Raw genomic sequence first — 19,341 nt, 5'->3', positions numbered from 1 at the left:
TGTTCATCCCCCCAAGCTGGGAAGCGGTATTGGGTGGGGACCTCCCTGTGTCGTGCATAGCCCTGTCCCCAGCCCGTAACCATCTCCTGGCATATAAGCAGGCCCTCCCTAAATGTTTGCTCAAGAAATGAGTCATTGCCAGCTGTGCCCCCTCCCCCTCCCTGCCGGAACCCCGGCTTTTCCCGGTGCGTCAGAATTGGGCTACAGTTGAAGTGCATGTGAGATTCCCTGATAACTCGCTCACCACCAGCCCACAGAGCGAATACCACCCCCTGTTCCATGAATAGTGTTGCCACCCCGGGTTGGAAAAGTTCCAGCTTACAACACTGTCCCACGACACAGTTCACTTCTCCCTCCTTACAGTCCTGTGAGGAAGGCGGAGCAGCCGGAAGACCTGCTCCCATCTTTCAGATTCAGAAACTGAGGCTGTCAGGTGAAGGCACTTGCCTGAGGTCATTCAGGTACAAAATGGCAACCCTGGGATTTGAGCCCTGGTTCCACAGTTGGAACTTTCTCTGTGTTAGGTTGGTCTGGAACGTAGGTCTGTGAGGCGGCAGTGTCTGATTTCCTTATTAAAACTTTTGTGAGGGGGTACCTGGACGGCTCACTCAGTTGAGCGTCTGACTTCTGCTCAGGCCATGATCTCACAGTCACGAGTTTGAGTCCCGGGTTGGGCTGGCTGCTGTCAGCACAGAGCCTGCTTTGGATCCTTTGTCCCCGGCACCCCCCCCCCCCCCCCGCCCCTCCCCTGCTTGTGCTCTCTCAAAAATAAAATTTACATTAAAAAAAAAAAATCTCCTGAGGCCAGGGCCCCAGCCCGAGGTCTAAGCTGGTCTGGGGTGGGACCCTGGCCCACCGTGTTCGGTGAGCTGCCCAGGCGACGCTGGCACAGGCGGGGCTGGGACACTCCAGAAACTCCTGGTACTCCATGGCCCCGGAGTGGAGCCCAGGATGCGTGTCTGAGTCCCTGGGGAAGCTTTTCATCTAGCTTTTCATGATGGAAACTTCCGCGTGTGCACATACGTAGACAGCAGGGTATCACCAACTGCCACGGACTCTTTCTTCACCCTGCACCGTGTCGTAGGTAAACATTTCAGTGTGTATCTCTGGAAGGCAGGGCTTTAAACGTATTTAGTAACTTGTTATTTTGAAATAACTTGACTTACACAAGGTTGTAGAAATGTTAGAATGGTTGTCTGCCCTTCTCCCCAGTGAGAGTAGGTGAAAGAGAAGAGTTCTTCTTTCATTGCATTTTCTTAAAAAAAACATTTTTTGGGGGCGCCTGGGTGGCTCAGTCGGTTAAGCAGCCGGCTTCGGCTCAGGTCATGATCTTGCGGTCTGTGAGTTCGAGCCCTGCGTCGGGCTCTGGGCTGATGGCTCAGAGCCTGGAGCCTGTTTCGGATTCTGTGTCTCCCTCTCTCTGACCCTCCCCTGTTCATGCTCTGTCTCTCTCTGTCTCAAAAATAAATAAACGTGGGGCGCCTGGGTGGCGCAGTCGGTTAAGCGTCCGACTTCAGCCAGGTCACGATCTCGCGGTCCGTGAGTTCGAGCCCTGCGTCGGGCTCTGGGCTGATGGCTCAGAGCCTGGAGCCTGTTTCCGATTCTGTGTCTCCCTCTCTCTCTGCCCCTCCCCCGTTCATACTCTGTCTCTCTCTGTCCCAAAAATAAATAAACGTTGAAAAAAAAAATTTTTTTTTTAATAAATAAACGTTAAAAAAAAACAACACATTTTTTTTTAACGTTTATTTATTTTTGAGACAGAGAGAGACAGAGCACACGCAGGGGAGGTGCAGAGAGAGGGGGAGACACAGAATCCGAAGCAGGCTCCCAGCTTCGAGCTGTCAGCACAGAGCCTGATGCGGGGCTTGAACCCACAGACCGTGAGATCATGACCTGAGCCGAAGTCGGACGCTTAACAAAATGAGCCACACAGGTTGCCCCTGAAAGAGAAGGATTTTAAACAGTAAACCATTGCTACTGCTATGTGGACTGAAAGCATTAATAATAATTGTTGGATTTCGTCAAGTTTTCCAGTCACCCATTGTGGTTGCAACGTGGCACATCTTAACATTCTGTTCTTCCTTCCTTGTATATTCGCTGGACCACTTCTATGCAGAGACACTTCCCCTGTGGGGAAGTTCCTTTAGAAAAGGTGGGAAAATGCTTGTTGTCTGCCCATCTTCTCTTCTCAGAACAACGGCTTGCTTCACTTGTGTCTTTTCATGCACGATGCCAGAGAGTTGCTCTTTTTTTTCCGCGTATGTGTGAGATTGTGTATTTAAACATATGTGATGTTTAAATGGATGTTAAACAGATGTCTCAGTCTGTTCTACTTAGGATCCTGATTGTGACTTGCATGTCCCTTTTTGGGCTAATAGGAGTCACTTCTGGTAGCTTGTCAGGTCTTGGGTGCCTGGGTGGATCAGTGGGTTAAGTGTCCGACTTCAGCTCAGGTCACGATCTCGCGGTTTGTGCATTCGAGCCCCACGTTGAGCTCTGTGGTGACATCTCAGAGCCTGGAGCCTGCTTTGGACTGTGTCTCCCTCTCTCTGCCCTTCCCCTGTTTCCGTGCGTGCTCTTTCTCCCTCCCTCCCTCTCTTTTTCTGTCTCTGTCAAATCTAAATAAAACAGTAAAAATTTTTTTTTAATTTAAAATTTAAACTCCACGCGAATTTAGCTTCCTTGGTATCAGGCTTATCTGGTATATTTCCTGCCAAACCCCTTTGCCAAGGAGACTCTGGGAGTTAAAAACAAACAAAAACTTGATGCCCTGGTCCCACCCTCAGCCAGCTTAATCAGAATCTCTGGGAGGTGGGGACCAGGTACAGGTTTTTTTTTGTGTTTTTTTTTTTAAATTGCTTGCAGCCTGGATGGAAAACCACCAAGGCACAACGTGTATTCTCTCTTGGCTCTCCCGTGCTGTGTCTCTGAAAAAGGGCTAGAGACCTCATCTTTGCCTGGTGAGCGCCCTTCACCAAAGTGTGTATTTCAGAATGCCGACCTCCATGTATCTGCTTGGAGTGGAAAGTCGGCCCTTGCTGGTAGTCACCGAGGCTCCATGCTGACATCACTCTCCTGCTCTTTGTATTATTGTTGGATTGTGTCGGTGACTTCCCATTGCTCTTGGGATGAAGACCCAAACCCCTTACTTGGCCTCCAGTGTAGACTGGTCAGCCCCCTCTTAGTTCCTGGAATAGGGTTATGTTCCCTTCTGCCACGGGGCCTTTGCACACACACCCTTGTTGCCAAGACTACCCTGCCTCTCCCCTTTACTTGTCATCCTCTACTCTTCAGAGCCCAGCTTGGGGATGCCTTTTTTGACCTTCGTCAGAGAGATCAGCCCCCATCCGCTTATCCGCTCTCTTGCCCTGAGCTCACTAAGATACCAGTGATCCCACCGGTAATACTGACCTATCTTCAGGAAACAATCCTCACTGCAGTTGTGGTTGAGTGTGCGCTCACAAGATCCTTTGATTAATGGCTCTTTCTGGACGCTGCTAGGGGCTCGTAGTCTGTTTTCACCACTTGCCTGGCAAGGTCATTCCCTCTGTCTGTTCCTCTGTGTCTTTATCTCCAAAGTGAGGATGATGCTTTTATCTCCTTGGTAGGCTGGTTCTAAAGATGAGATGAAATCCTTTGCATAAAGTACTTGTAACACAGCTCGCTCGCAGAGAAGTTAGCAGGTGTTATTACTACCCCTGTGCGCTGTGGGCTTCCTGAGGGCAGGGATTGTGTCTGCTCAGATTTGTGTGCATGGTGCTAGGCATATAGCAGGTGCTCAGAAAATACTTGTTGAATGAATGAGTGAATGAATGACTGGGGTAACTTCGGGGGACCTGGACAGCACCACAGCCATTGGGTCGCGGTGGGGATTTAAGAGGGGGCAGGGATGTGGCACACTGTACCATCTTCGCACATAGTAGTCATTCAGGAAATATTTCCTGGGTGAAAGTGGGAAGCTGCTGTGTGTTTCTCTGAAGGCCACCGGGGCTCAGGAGAGAAACCCTTTTGGGGTGCCAGTCCTCGGCGTGAGGGTGGCTGCTGGTCATTTGAGAGGAAGACTGGTTCCCAGCGCCGGCCTAGATGAGAAGATTAACGGATCACTTCCCTTTTCCTCCCACCCTGTGTTTTCTCTCCACTAGAACCCCTGCCCGGAATCCAGTGCCTCCTTCCTGTCCAGAGTCACCTTCTGGTGGATCACAGGGTAAGGCCCGGCTCGTGCTCTCCCCCCCTCACCCTTCCCCTGGTGCGAGCGTGCCTGCCGGGGGCCCGGGTCTCAGGTGCTGACCCTGCTCCCACATGCACGGACTCGACTTGCGTGAAACACGAACAGCTTGCACCTCTGCGCATGGCTTCACCTGGGGCCCTTACAAGCCTTGTGCTCTGAGCTTTCAGATTTGGGTACTTTTTTTTTTTTTTTTTTTTTTTTTTAATGTCAGGTATAATTACCAACGTTGGCATTGTTTCAGACCCCTTGCTAGCAGAAAAGTAATACCTGTGCGCCGTAGGAAATGTAAGAACACGCATAGATCAACAAGCAGAAAACACCCAAGGCGACCACTGACGGCGGTGTGATGGGCTCCCCTCTTGTCCTTTTTGGGGCACATTTTTTTCCTGCACGTCATCAGCATCTTACCTGGGATTATTTGAATCCTTTTCCCCTCTGATAAGCCTGGTTCCTTGTCTTTATAAACTTTTCCCAAATACCTTTTTTTTTTTTATTAAGTAGCTTTCAAATTACTGTTAAGGTATAGCTTTTTAAATTTTTTTAATGTTTTATTTCTTTATTTATTTACTTACTTTTAAGTTTGTTTCTTTTGAGAGAGACTGAGAGAGCAAGCCAGGGAGGGGCAGAGAGAGGGAGAGACAGAGAATCCCAAGCAGGCTTCGCGCTGTGAGCCCAGAGCCCGACACGGGGCTCAGTCTCACAGACCGCGAGATCATGACCTGAGCCGACCCCAAGAGTCAGAGCATTAATTTGAATGTGGACTGCGGGCTCTGCCATCATCGCTCAAATTTCTGATTTTGGTAACGGTGCTCTGGCTTCTGTGACAGCGTGTGGGTTTCCTTATGGGGATACACGCCGCTACAACCTAGTCCGAAGTGTCAGAAAAGAAGTGTGTTTGTGGACGTGTGTGTTTATGGCTAGAGACCCAGAATGGCTCAGCAGGTGTGGCAAGATGTAAGGAGCGGTGAAGCAGGCGGAGGGCGGACTGGGATTCTTTGTGCAATTCACGTGATTTTCCTGCAACTTTGGTATTACTTCAAAATAGCAAGTTGCAGTGACAGGTTTACTTTTCATTATGCAAGTGTTCAAACACGTGGAAAGATTAGTCTAATCAGTCTCAATAAACTCATCACCCAGATTTGACAATTATTGATGCTTTGCCATTTGGCCTTAAAAAATACTTTTTGGGGGGGGCACCTGGGTGGCTCAGTCGGTTGGGCATCCAGCTCGGCAGAGGTCATGATCTTGTGGTTTGTGAGTGTGAGCCCCGTGTTGGGCTCTGTGCTGACGGCTCAGAGCCTGGAACCTGCTTTGGATTCTGTGTCTCGCTCTCTCTCTGCCCCTCCTGCACTCAGTCTCTGTCTCTCTCTCAAAAATAAATAAATATTAACAAAAATTTTAAAAAATATATATGTTTAAAAGAGTTTTTTAAAGGTTATTTTATTTTGAGAGAGAGAGAGAGCGAGCGAGCGAGCTGGGGAGGGGCAGAGAGAGGGGGGAGAGAGAGAGAGAATCCTAAGCAGGATCCATGCTGATAGTATAGAGCCCCACACAGGGCTTGATCTCACGAACCACAAGATCATGACCAGACCTGAAACTGAGTCACACACTTAATTGACTGAGGCGCCTCTCCCCCGCTGCCCCCCAAATATTTTTTAAGCAAGTCAGAGCGATTGTAATGATCTCTATCTTAAATAGTTTGTGTCTCTAAAAAATGAGGCTGTTTTGCCCTGGGCGGCCTCACAGAATTAGCAGTGATCATTTAATGTGCCCGTATGTGCCATACGTATTCCACTCTTGCCAGCTGTGCACTGCCCTCGGCCGCCCTGGCATGGGGAGCGGGCTGACATGGCAGGTGTTGGCAGCGGGGGTCACCCTCCTCTTCCTCTCCAGACTGTCATCACCTCCCTCTTGTGTTTTGGCCCCAGGTTGATGGTCCGGGGCTACCGCCAGCCCCTGGAGAGCGCTGACCTCTGGTCCCTGAATAAGGAGGACACCTCAGAGCAAGTCGTGCCCGTTTTGGTTAAGAACTGGAAGAAGGAGTGTGCCAAGTCCAGAAGGTAAGTGTGAGCCTCTCTGCGACGACCTGACCACCCCTTGCCTGCCGCCTCTCGCTGACTTCATGGTCCTGGGCAAAAGCTGCTTTACTCCTCCGAGCCACTTTTTCTCATCTGCAAAATGGGCACGGGTTGTACCTGTAGCGAAGGCAGTGTGAGTAGGAAAGAAGAGAGAAAAATGTGCATCGAGCAGTGATTGGTTCTGTTGGCTCAGCAGGTGTGTGCCCAGCCGCACTCCCCGAGGCCGCCCCACTTTGCCTGCCTCGCTCACAGCATCTGGCCTCCTGGGTGTTCTTGCTGTTCTACGTGTTTTTCCTTCCACACACCACGCCCATCACTTCCGAGGGTGTTCAGCCAGAGAAGCCCCCATCGAGGGTGCTTTTGACTTGCTGGATTTAAAACTAAAGTAGACGTTAGTTTTTCGATCCGAAGGCGCAGGGGGTTCTGTGTACCCCCCTGTCCCTGCACCTGCACAGCTTCTGTCGTTATCAGTATCCCCCACCAGGTGTATGGATGAACCTACACCTGGCGTGTCATTATTATCCCCGAGTCTCTAGTTTGCATTATGGTTCATCCATAGCGTCCTCGATTTTCGATGCTCGTCCCACATAGGCTGCATGCCATCGCATGACCTCTTTTCTCGGGTTATTTATTAATTTTTATGTTTATTTTTGAGAGAGAGACAGACAGACAGAGTGGGAGGGGGACAGAGAGAGACGGAGACAGAATCTGAAGCAGGCTCCAGGCCCTGAGCCATCATTATGGAGCCCAACGCAGGGCCTGAACTCATGAGATCATGACCTGAGCCGAAAGTTGGACGTCCCACCGACTGAGCACCCAGACGCCTCTGTTCTCAGGTTATTTTGGGAATCAGGCCAGGGCCTCCCCAGCACATTCTTTAATTTCCTCAAATCTAAGACATGTCAGTTGTATGATACATCATTATGTCACGTGTCAACAGAAAAGGAAAATGGCTGTCGTACTAAGGTGGGTCGTTGGCCCTGTGCATCCTGGGTCCAGAGGAGCCGGTTGAGAAGCTGTGAGTGACTTGGGGGCAGCGGCTGGTGGCTGTAGGGGCAGAACAAAAAGCGGCTGTTATCAGTCCTGTGGTTTTTATGCAGTGGGCCTGTCGTTAGTTGCACTGGCAGACGATGGGGCCAGCCTGGTGTGTCGCATCTGCCCGAGAGCAGTTGGCCCTCCCGGAGAGAAACCCTGGGCTTGAGGTCTGGTTCCTCACGCCGTTGCTGGAACACCCAGCGTATAGGTCTTGGGTCAGGCTGGGCTGGTGGGTGGAAATTGGGGACGTTGGTGCCATTGGCCACTAGGACGCCAGCAGAGGACCTTGTGACTCTGAGCTGGTGGCCCGTCCGTGGTGGCCATGGACACGGGAGAAGTTTTCTTAGGGGAGGCGTGTTGAGCGTGAGTCTCCGTGGGTGAGCACGGCGAGACGGGAGGTGTTTTCTGCACATCCTGCTCCTGCTGAGTCTGGTGCCCGTGACCCGCGTGAAGGTTCTCAGGCCCAGCTTCCCTCACAAGCCCTGGCCGGTGGCATCCTTCGTGATGAGCAGGTTGCTGGAGACGGCATGGGAGAGGTTGCCAGGGAGGCTCCGCGGAGAGAGGACCGGGCTTGCACAGGAAGCTCTGTCTACCACCGGTCTGGCCCTTACTGGATTCGTTCAGCGTATGTGGTATCTGCTGCTAATGTGTAGCCTTTTCAGACCCTCGGGGTTTGGAGAGGCTGTCCCTCAAGTCCCTTCGTGCCCTCCTCCCCTGTTTTGTACTCAGAGGGCTTTCCCACGGTTCAGTGGGATCAGCATCATCTGATCAGCCCTGTCCTAGGCCTGGGTAAATGGCGGGCAGGTGGAACTGCACAAGTCGTCTTTATTACGTGGGTGCGGCCACAGGCTGGGCGCTCCCATCTTGCCTGGGTGGACGAGGCGAGAGCTGGCGCCTCAGGCTCCATCGTGGGCCACGCCCCAGGGGTGTCCCTGGCTGTCTTCTTACCTTGGCCATTAGGGGACCTCAGCATGGGGGCTCAACGCCCTGGGTCATTGGCAGATGGGTCACTCGCTCTGCTTCCAGAGGCATAAGCCAGATCTGGCACCTGTAACCTCTGTGGAAGTGGTGGGCGATTGTAGAGTCCTGTTCTGAGCTGGAATTTCTTGGTGTGGCCTTTTGTAGCAAGGCCTCTCCATTTCACCAGGGAACAGGATGCAGGTGGGAGGGAGAAATTATAGAGGGGCTCCAGCAGACCTTGTGGGGTGATGGATGTGTTCCCAATCTTGGCTTTGCTGACGGTTTCACAGTTGTATGTATCCCTACATGTCAAAACTGACCAAATTGTGTACTCCCGTGTGAGGAGTTTATCATACATCACTTAAACTTCAGTAAAGCTAATATATTAAAAAATCAGAGTGTTTAAAGATTGGGTGGCTCAGTTGGTTGAGCTCCCGATTTCGGCTCAGGTCATGATCTCACGTTTCGTGGGTTTGAGCCACGCATCAGGCTCTGTGTTGACAGCTTGGAGCCTGGAGCCTGCTTCGGATTCTGTGTCTCCCTCTTTCTCTGACCGTGCCCCCCCGCCCGCGCTCACATTCTGTCTCTCTCTCTCTCAAAAGTAAATGTAAAAAAACATTAAAAAAAGATGGGGTTGAGTATTTTGCTGAATTGTCTTTGTTTTATAAAGAAATGCAACAGAAAATACAAAAAAACAAAGCACCAACATACACATGTTGAAAAGTGGTTCTCAACCTTTCAGACTCATTGCTGCCTTGAGAACAAAAGATTTTCTAACACTGATACAGTTACTTTAAGGTAATATATCAGTGGAAATAACCCACCCACATATCTAAAATTTTTTAAGTTAGCAAAATGCTTTTATTAGGCTTTGTTTTTTATTTTATTTTTTTAATGTTTATTTTTGAGAGAGAGAGACAGAGTGTGAGCAGGGGCAGGGGCATAGAGAGAGAGAGAGAAATAGAACTTGAAGCAGGCTCTAGGCTCTGAGCCATCAGCACAGAGCTCGACGGGGGTGGAGATCATGACCTGAGCCGAAGTAGGATGCTTAACGAGACTGAGCCACCCAGGCGCCCCTCTCCCTCAACACGGAAGAAAAACTGGAGAGTACAAGCGATTTGTAGTGAAACGGCATGAATTTCGGTGAGTAAATGCTCAGGTGCACGCTGGAAGAACAGAACGGAGAGTCACCGCTTGTCCCACTGTGGAGGGTGCTCTGTGACAGCTGCTGTTCCCTCCACATCTCCAGAACCGGTGTCAGTCACCCTCACAGAAGACGTTTTGCAGAGTGGTGGCCAACACTTGACAAAGTTCTGAACAAAATGCAATGTTCCCTTAATGTCAACAATAGTTGCGTTCCTGAAAAACTTTGAGGTATATTTAAATTTGCAAACAAAACCCCACAAAACACTACGCAATATGGATTTGTGTCTGAAAACAGAGTTAGATTCCGGGCTTAGGTCATTTCAGGCAAGCTCTTTAAGCTACACGCGTTGCTATTGGGATCTTTTTTTGGGGGGTGGCGGGGGACTGAAGTTCTGGCCGTCACAGAAGGTCTGCTGTCTGGCTCCATCATTGACCGAGAATGTGGAATTTGCAAAACAGCCCTCTCTTTGAGAACCTCTGGTTTTGAGGAACCGAAAGCATTCAAGAAACAGAAAACTAGAAAAGGGTAGGAGAGTAGGGGAAAGATCTTGAGTCATTTGGATTCGTAAACAACGCATTTAAAATCCTGCCTGGGCTTCAAGTTTCGAGGGGCTGTGCAGGTGTTTCCCACGCCCATTGTGGTTTCCAGAACTACTGTTCTGTGTAATGTTCCCTCTGAGTGAGTATGTGCGTTAGGTTTGTAAAATCCGTTCCCTGCATTTGTAGGTAGTCTGCCCTTCTGTGTTCGATTGGGTATTTATTACAGGTCAAACACCATGTTCAGAGCACATCCAGAAAATGTGCAAATTTTAATCGAGCTAAGACTTTTTTTTTCTTTTACTGTTTATTTTTGAGAGAGAGTGAGCGAGCACGAGCGGGGGGACAGGGAGACCCAGAATCCGAAGCAGCCTCCAGGCTCTGAGCGGTCAGCACAGAGCCCGACATGGGGCTCGAACTCATGAACTGGCAGATCATGGCTTGATCTGAAATCCTGACGCTTAACCGACTGAGCCACCCAGGAGCCCTGAGCTGAGACTGTTTTAAGCTTGAGATGTGGCCTCTCCTGAAGCCTTGAAGATGAATGACAAAGTCCTCTGTAGCTCCTCATTGCTCTTTGGCCGATTCCAGCCCCGGTGAGGCTGCTTGCTCCCTGTCCCGTTCAGATTACCCTGAAGTTCTTGGTGTTCTGGGAAGGGCTGCCAAACCTCATTTCAAATCCTTAGCTCCAGGCCTTGCCCATCCTCTTCTCCTCATTCTCTCATCCTGCGTGTCTGTGCTGTGACGTCACCTCCGGGAAGCCCCCCGTGGTAGCACCCCTCACACAGTCTTGGAAGTCATGATTGCTAATCCTTTTTTCTCATGAGGCTCTGTGGGGCTGTCTCCAGCGGTTGGCCCAGAGCCATGTGTTTAGTTCATTAGTGGACGAGTGGACTGGTGGGCATCTCTGCCTACATTGGAATCCGATCCACAGAGAAAGTCCCTTTTTCTTCTGAGCCTTCAGCCTTTCCACCCCTTTCGGTTCCCCTGCTCCTGGGCAGGTAGTTTTCTCCTGACTCAGACCTTTCCCTTCCAACTTTCCTTTCCCCTCCCAGCCTGAGCTCACAGATGCCCTGCTTGCTTCCTCTCCCCTCCTGGAGTGCCCGCCTCCTCTGTGGGCCTCTTTTTTTGCTGGATAGTTTTCTTTCTTGGCTTGGCCTTAGCTGATCGTTCCCACTGTTCTTGACCTCTCCCACCTGGGCCTGAGCTTTTCTCCTTCTCTGCCTGCCCAAGACCTTCTCCCTGACCCTTCGGCACCTGTCTCTTGGCCACCGGAAACAGCCCTTGGTCACCAGCAGCCCACATAGGCCCAGGGTCAGGTCCTGCTTAGGAAGTGGTGCAGAGAATGAATGGAGAGGGCCGAGCCACTCCCTTCCTGTCTGCCTGGCCCTCTTGTCTTCCTTGCCAAGGACGCCTGCGTGTGCTGAAGAAAATTCTGAAACTCCTAGCTGGAATCCCAGCTTTGGGGGCAGTCAGTAAAGGGAGCAGGAAAGACCTTGTGTGGTGACATTGACAACGGGGTTGGTGGAGGGATATATCTCCCCTGCAGAGATGTCCGTGTCCTGATCCCCAAACCCTTACACGGCAAATGGACTTGGCCTAATAGGATCCCCAGGGTCCTTGTAAAAGGAGGCAGGATGTCAGGGAGAGAGAAAGGATGGTCTGTAGTTGGCTTTGAATTGGAGGAAGGGGACACAAACCAGAGAAATCTAGGTGGCTTCTGGAAGCTGGAAAAGACCAGGCAACAGATACTTCCCTAGAGCCTCTAGAAGGAAGGCCACCTTGTGGGCCCCCTTTAGATTTCTGATCCCCTCCCCCCGAACCACGAGGCAATAAATTTGTATTGTGTTAAGCCACGAAGTTTGTGGTAATTGGTTACAGCAGTTTCACCAGAGTTTAGGTTTTATTCTGGGTGCAGTGGAAGCTATCGGGGGATGATCTGTTAACAGGAAGGTCCCTCTGGCTGCTCTGCAGGGACTTGGTTGTCAGGGAACGAGAGTGGGAGGAAATGAGCGAGCGGGGAGGAGGCCCGGGGGGTGGTCGCTTGCATGGGCCAGAGGCCGTGCACATGGAAAGGGTGGATGGAAGTCCGCACACATCCCAGGAGGGAGACGGACAGGACCCGCGCCTGGTCAACCCAGGAGCATGGAGGAGATTCCCATGTTTCTGGCCCTTTCCTGGGGGTTGGGGGGTGGGGAGCCAGCCAGGGCGGGTTGGAGGGCTGTGGTCTCCAGCAGAAAGCGGCAGGTGGTATAAACGGTCAGATGTGGCACAGATGTGACAAATGCGCATCCTCTGCAGTTGAGCGCTGTTCAGTGTCCTCCCGCCATGGAAGGAGTTTGCGAATCACAAAAGTTGGGTTGGGTGAGGATGCGCCGTGTATTTCGGGGTGGAGCCCACTTTGGGCCACTGGAATGTGTTGCCTTGACTATAATTTCGGAGATGGGAGCTGGGGTGTGTGTCTCTCGCTGCGTAATGTATTCCCCCGTGCGTAGCAGCTGAAGATGAGAGCCAGCGTTTACGATCTCACATGGCTTCTCTGGGTTAAGGATCCAGCCGTGGGCTAGCAGGCTGGTCCCGGCCCAGCGTCTCTGGAGGTTGTGCTCGGCAGGTCAGCTGGGGCCACATCATCTGAAGGCTTGACTGGGGCTGTAGGCCCTGCTTTTAGTTTGCGTGTGGCTGGCAAGTCAGTGCTGGCTCTTTCCAGCATCTCACCGTGGGATCTTCCCCCATTTCCTCCTCCTGTGGTACTCGGCTTTGCCCAGAGTGAATGATGCAAGAGAGGGCAAGACGGAAGGCACTGTGTTTGCCATGACCTGATCTTGGAAGTGGCCCGCACTCCACTGTTTGTGCTCTGTCCTCTTCCGAGTAGGAGGGGACTCCACCGGGGCGAATGTGAGGGTTCCAGTTTCTCACACGGTTGCAGACACTCGGCATTATATGACTTTCTGATGATCCACCGAGTGGACGTGAAGTAATATCTTTACTGTGGTTTTGGTTTGTGTTACCCGGATGACGAATGAGATTCATGGTCATTTGCGTATCTTCTTTGTCTTTTTTGAAATAGGGGTTTTTTTTTTCCTTATTGTGTAGTAATGAGTTCTTTACATGCTCTGGTTACAAGTCCTTTATCAGATATTCCCTTTGCAAGTATTTTCTCTCATTCTGTGGGTTGTCTCTTCACTTTCCTAATTGTGTCTTTTGAAGCACAACATGTTTTTGAATGTTTTATTTGAGAGGGAGAGAGAGAGAGAGTGCGTGCGCACGCGAGCGAGCATGCATGAGGAAGAGGGAGAGAGAATTGTAAGCAGGCTCCGTGCCCTTTGTGGAACTCGGTTTCACGACCCGGAGAGCATGACCCGAGCCAAAATCAAGAGTCAGACGCTCAACCAACCGAGCCACCCAGGCACCCCCAACGTGTTTAATTTTGACCACGTCTAGTTTATCTTTTTTTTTCTTTTGCGTCTGCGTTTTGTGTCATTTTTCAGAATCCACTGCCAAATACAAGGTCATGAAAATTTTCACATGTTTCCTTCTAAGAATTTTATAGTCGTAGCTCTGTGTTTAGGTCTTTTTGACCCATTTCGAGTTGATTTTTGTACGTGGAATGAACTAAGGGTCCACCTTCCTTCTTTTGCGTGGCTGTCTGGTTTCTCCGTGCCACCTGTTGAAAAGATTATTCTTTTTCCATTGAACAGTCTTGACACTGTGGATACCCTAAGTCAGTCAGGTTTATTTCTGGTTCCACTGATCATGTGTGTGTCTGTGGCTCTGTATGTGTGTGTGTGTGTGTGTGTGTGTGTGTGTGTGTGTGTGTGTGTGTGTTTATGCCTATCTTGATTAAGTTTTGAAATCGGAAGTGTGCATTCTCCAATTTTGATTTCCTTTTTAAAGATTGTTTTGTCTGTCCTCGGTCCCTCGAGTTTTTATATGAATTTTAGAATCTGCTTGTCAGTCAACTTGGATTCTGATCAGAGATTGCATAGAATCTGTACATCACGGTGGGGCTGGCACTTTTCAGTGCCTTTCACGTATATGAACGCACTGAATTTTCCCAACAGCCCTGTGGGGTAGGCTTGTCCCTGTGTCCCCATTTAGCAGATGAGGAAACTAAGGCCTAAAATGGTGAAGCCACTTGACCTCGAAGTCACAGAGCTGGCTGGCCAGGAGCCTGCGTCTGTACTCCTAACCAGCATGTTCGGCCGCCTTTCCGCCGTGACTGGTTTTCTTTGGTTGGGCCCCCCCGAGGGGGTGGGGTGCCCTGGCCCTCCCCCCGGCTGGCCGGCCCGGTTTGAGGAAGACCCCAGAACCGCTCCACGCTCCTTGTGTTCCAGGCAGCAGGCGAAGATCGCGTACTCCTCCAAGGATCCCGCCAAGCCGAAAGGGAGCTCCCAGGTGGACGTGAACGAGGAGGCCGAGGTTTTGATTGTCAAGTCCCCTCAGAAGGGCCGGGAGCCGTCTCTGTTCAAGGTGTTATACAAGACCTTCGGGCCCTACTTCCTCATGAGCTTCTTATTCAAGGCCCTCCATGACTTGATGATGTTTGCCGGCCCGGAGATCTTAAAGTAAGACCCCTTCCCTGCCCGCTGCATGAGTCTTTGTGTCCTTGACCTTTCACTTACGGTACCCTAACCTCTGCCTTGGGGTCACGTGGCCTGGCCCCGTGGGCTTGAAGCCAAGCCTCTCTGCCCTGACCCGCTTTGCCTCATGCTTTGCTCGAATACCATCCAAGCTGAGGCCACTTTGGTTGCAAGGAACAGAAACGTACCAGGCTTCCCTGAAGCCGAAAGAGGCAAGAGAGCGGATTATCTGTGGAAACCAAGGACAAGAGAATGAGCCAGATCGTGTCGCACTGCAGCCTGAAAGCAGAAAGTCAGAGAGGAGCTCCCTTCTCTGCTCTGTTTACCTGTCTCTTTCTGTCTCTTTGGGGCCACATGTCCCTTCTCTCCACTTTGCTAACGCCGCCTCTCACAGTCTCTGTTTGGTCACCTCTGGGTGACTGTCCGGTGATGAGACTGGAGGCGCGGGGCGCCCCGTCGGGAGCAGGTTCAGGCCACCCACGCAGCCCCGTCACCGCCCCGGGTCTGTTTTCCCAAGCGTAACTCTAAGGAATAGCGCCCGCCCCGCCCGGCCCGGACACGGTCGAGACGCTGAAGTCCCTGCCGCGTGCATCACGGTCACGGCATTCTTTCCTCGCCCCGCAGATTGCTCATCAACTTCGTGAACGATACGACGGCCCCGGACTGGCAGGGCTACTTCTACACGGCGCTGCTGTTCGTCAGCGCCTGCCTCCAGACCCTCGTGCTGCACCAGTATTTCCACATCTGCTTCGTCAGCGGCATGAGGATCAAGACGGCCGTCATCGGGGCCGTCTACCGGAAGGTGGGTGAGCCCAGGCCTGGCGCACGGGCCTGGCCGTGGCCCCAGACCCTGCGGGGGGGGGGGATGGGGGGGAGGGGGCTTGGCCGGGTTGCCCCCCTCCCCCGCCTCTCCCGGGACCACCGTGGGGATGCCGAGCCCGGCTTCTGGAGCGGCAGCATGAGGGTGGCCCCCGTGACCGCACATGGCGGGGACTGACCCATCAGGCGCGAGACCTTAGCAAAGCTGATTTCAGCCGCGGGTGTGGGGCATCTGCTTGGGGCCGTGTCGGCCACGGGCAGCTGGATTTCTTGTTCTTTTTCAAATTTTTTAGGTTTACTTACTTATTTTGAGAGAGACCAAAGCAACGTGGGCAGGGGAGGGGCAGAGAGAGAGAAGCTGGAGCAGGCCCCGCACTATCAGCACAGAGCCTGACGCAGAGCTTGAACTCACAAAGCAGTGAGGTTGTGACCTGAGCCGAAACCCAGGGTCGGACGCTTAACCGACTGAGCCACCTAGGCGCCTGGGTAGCTGAATTTCTTAGGTGGCACCTGATGTGGGAAAATCCGGGTTCACATCCTGTCTCTGCTGTTGATACTCTGGGCTGCTTCTAACTCTCCGTTTGCACTGAGCAGGACGTCCTTTCCCTCAATAGCGGAATACATAGGATTTGTACACAGCCAGCTGGTTTTGTTTTTGTTTTTTAATTAATTTATTGTGAGAGAGAGAGCGAGACGGTGCACGCAAGTTAGGGAAGGACAGAGAAGAGAGAGAGAATTCCAAGCAGGCTGGGCGGTGTCAGCACAGAGCCCGATGCGGAGCTCAAACCCAGGAACTCTGAGATCATGAGCCGAGCTGATCTTGGATGCTTAACCGACAGAGCCACCCAGGTGCCCCTGTACATCCGGCTTTAAAGGAATTTCTTGGTTCCTTCATTTCTTAGCTTCTGGGGCAAAGACACTGCTTGAGCAGGGTTGACAAGAGACTGCCTAGGAGACAGTCAGGAACCGTGGACTGGTCATTGGTTCTCAGCCCTGTCTGTAAGTTAGACTCCCCTGGAGACCTTCCAAAACCCCTGGTCCCCAGGCTACACCACCGACAAACAAAATCAGGATCTCTGATTTTGGGTGGGACCTGGGCACCAATGTTTTTTAAACTCCCCAGGTAATAGTGTGAAACCGTGTTTGAGAACCAGGATAAGTTTATCCTTCCAGGAGATGTTTGGAAAATATATGGAGACAATTTTGGTTCTCTTAAGTGGGAGTGGGGCCATCTAGTGGGTAGAGGCCATCTAGGGGATGTGGTGAACACCCCACAGCGCACAGGTTGGTCCCACAGAGAAATACCCACCTTCAAATGTCAGCAATGCCAAAGTTGAGAAGCCCTGACCTTGACCTTGCTCCTTGAGTGTTCTCTGCAGACGAACGGCATCTGCATCATCTGGGAGCTTGTAAGAAATGCTTAGCCCCAGGTTCCATCGCCGCCCTACCAAATCTGAAACCACACTGTAAGTAACTTCGCGGGTGATGTGTGTGCACCCTGAAGTGTGTGAGGCCCTGGTCGAGGCCGTCTCTGGGGTCCTTTCCATGTTGAAGAAGTCAGGGCGAGGCAGTGAATGTCATTGGTAACAGCGGGAGCTTTGCGATGGGACAGACGAGGCAGCGAGGGAGGAGAGAAGAGAGTGGGCTTTCCACTCTTGAGCTGTCTTCTTCCTTCGCAGGGGCCTGGAGGGAGAGCCCCGGGCCGTCTCCTGCCTCACTCACCTTCTTCCTCTCTCCTTTGTCCTGCAGGCCTTGGTGATCACCAATTCAGCCAGAAGGTCTTCCACGGTCGGGGAGATCGTCAACCTCATGTCCGTGGATGCCCAGAGGTTCATGGACCTGGCCACGTACATCAACATGATCTGGTCAGCCCCTCTGCAGGTCGTCCTTGCCCTCTACCTCCTGTGGCTGGTGTGTGTTTGACGTCATTCGCGTGGTGCAGAGGGAGGGACCGCCACAGGTGGGCGGCGGGGGGTGAGGGAGTGGGTGTTCGTAAGCAGAACCTCTGTATTCCTTGCCGTCATTCACGTTTTACTTTCTGGCCTGTTAGACAATTGCTGGATATCTTATCCCTTCCCTTGGTCCCTGGGTTTATGCCCTTTTTTTTGGTGGCATGACAGTTGTTTGCGTTTGTCTTTTTTTGACAGTGCATGTAATTAGTAACCTCACAACACACACACCGTATGTCTCCTACTGTATCCTCCCAAACACTAACCACATTCCCTTTATTCACTAGTCCTGATCTGTGTTGGTCAAGATTCTCTGAGTTGCAAGGAAGAGAAATGGACTTTAAAACAATCTAGGCAAATAAAGGGAATTTTGTGGGTGCATGCAACTGCAGAGTGCAGAGTACAGAGTATGGCTTCAGGCATGGATGGATCCAGGAGTTCAAGCAGTGCCATGAGGACTCAGTCTCACCCTTCTCATCATTTCTTGGCCCTATTTCCCTTTGAGTTGACTTTGTTCTCAATGGGATTTCCCTCAATGGCTTCTATCCCCTTAGGTTTATATCCTCTTTACTGAGAATGGTGTCCAAGAAAAGAGAATATTGCATTCCTCCTTGCCTCAGCCAGAGTTTCATGGAGCACTTAAGTTGATGAGATGCTCGTAGCCTAACCCCTGCCTTATTCTTTGTCACCTCTGAGCCTTTTCTTCTCTCAGGAATTCCTTTCCCTCTTTCTTTGCTAAGGATGAAGTGCTACCCATCGTTTAAGGCTGTGGCAACTGCCACATCCACTAATTCCTTTTTTTTTCTTTAATTTTTTTTAATGTTTATTTTATTTTTGAGAGAGAGAAAGAGAGTGAGCAGGGGAGGGGCAGAGAGAGAGGGAGACACAGAATCTGAAGCAGGCTCCCAGCTGTCAGCACAGAGCCCGACATGGGGCTTGAACTCAACAACCATGAGATGGTGACCTGAGTTGAAGGTAGCGCTTTACCGACTGAGCCACCCAGGCACCCCACCACTAATTCCTTTTCGTTCTCAATGAGACTAATTTCTTCCTTTTTTTAAACCCACTAACTTTAGTATAGGAGTTCCTGTGATGTTACATTCTGGAATAGTCTTTTGCTGCTCAGTGTACCAGCCCCTCCTCTCCTGATAAACGTGTCGGTTCCTCACGGGCTCGGTGTCCTTCTTGTCTTATTTTTTGTTTCCCACAACTGCAGTCCCACAGGGCCCTGGTGCCTAATAGGTGCACAGTGAATTATCTGTTGATATGACTATAGTTTACATATTTTTGGTCTGTTTATGGAGCAGATGAGGGATTATAAATTGTTTCTGGTAATGAAACTTAGAAGTAAATACCAGAATCTAAATGTCTTTTTGGGCCTACATCTTGGGGTATCCACCTCCCCAGAAAGCACAGCCCTGGGTGAAATATTTCTGGAGCACATCTTTTAGAATTGGCCTTCAGGGCTGATTTATAAAGCATGAGGAAAATGGTTTTGTTTCAGATGAGGGTTGCTGAATGTGCTATTGACATTTGGGGTCAGATCATTTTTTCGTGTTGGGGTACTAGCCTGTGGACTGCAGGATCGTCGAGCAGAGTCCCTGGCCTCTTTGCACAAAACACCAGCAACACAAATCTCTCTCCGCACCCCCACCCCCACCCCCATGCCGCTTGGGACCCAGATGTCTCCAGACATGGCCTCATGTGTCCTGGGAAAAATTCTTCCCTGGTTGGGAGTTACTAGTTTAGATAGAAAATAGGGTTTCTCGGGGCGCCTGGGTGGCTCAGTCGGTTGAGCGTCTGACTTCGGCTCAGGTCCTGGTCTCCCAGTTCATGAGTTCGAGCCCCACGTCAGGCTCTGTGCTGACAGCTCGGAGCCTGGAGCCTGCTTCAAATCGTGTCTCCCTCTCTCTCTGTCCCTCCCCTGCTCCCTCTCTGTGTCTTTTTCTCTCAAAAACAAAAAGACGTTAAAAAAGGAAGAAAGAAAATAGGATTTCTCTGTTTGACCA

The 19,341-nt window shown here is 51.2% G+C and overlaps 1 protein-coding gene across 3 annotated transcripts in view; it reads left to right on the top strand.

Moving 5' to 3' along the window:
- The window catches only part of ABCC1 (ATP binding cassette subfamily C member 1), a 141,346-nt gene that overhangs the window by 57,339 nt on the left and 64,666 nt on the right, over window positions 1-19,341 (top strand). For all 3 annotated transcript variants that reach the window (XM_045460239.1, XM_045460240.1, XM_045460241.1), the window contains exons 6-10: window positions 4,143-4,204; window positions 6,157-6,288; window positions 14,319-14,549; window positions 15,189-15,366; window positions 17,133-17,294. In XM_045460239.1, the coding sequence (XP_045316195.1) occupies window positions 4,143-4,204; window positions 6,157-6,288; window positions 14,319-14,549; window positions 15,189-15,366; window positions 17,133-17,294 (765 nt within the window). The remainder of the gene's footprint in view (window positions 1-4,142; window positions 4,205-6,156; window positions 6,289-14,318; window positions 14,550-15,188; window positions 15,367-17,132; window positions 17,295-19,341) is intronic.

The sequence above is a fragment of the Leopardus geoffroyi genome, chromosome E3, assembly GCF_018350155.1.
Source record: "Leopardus geoffroyi isolate Oge1 chromosome E3, O.geoffroyi_Oge1_pat1.0, whole genome shotgun sequence".
NCBI lineage: Eukaryota > Metazoa > Chordata > Mammalia > Carnivora > Felidae > Leopardus > Leopardus geoffroyi.
The sequence above is the reverse complement of the archived record's forward strand: the minus strand, read 5'-3'. Positions and strand labels throughout refer to the sequence as shown.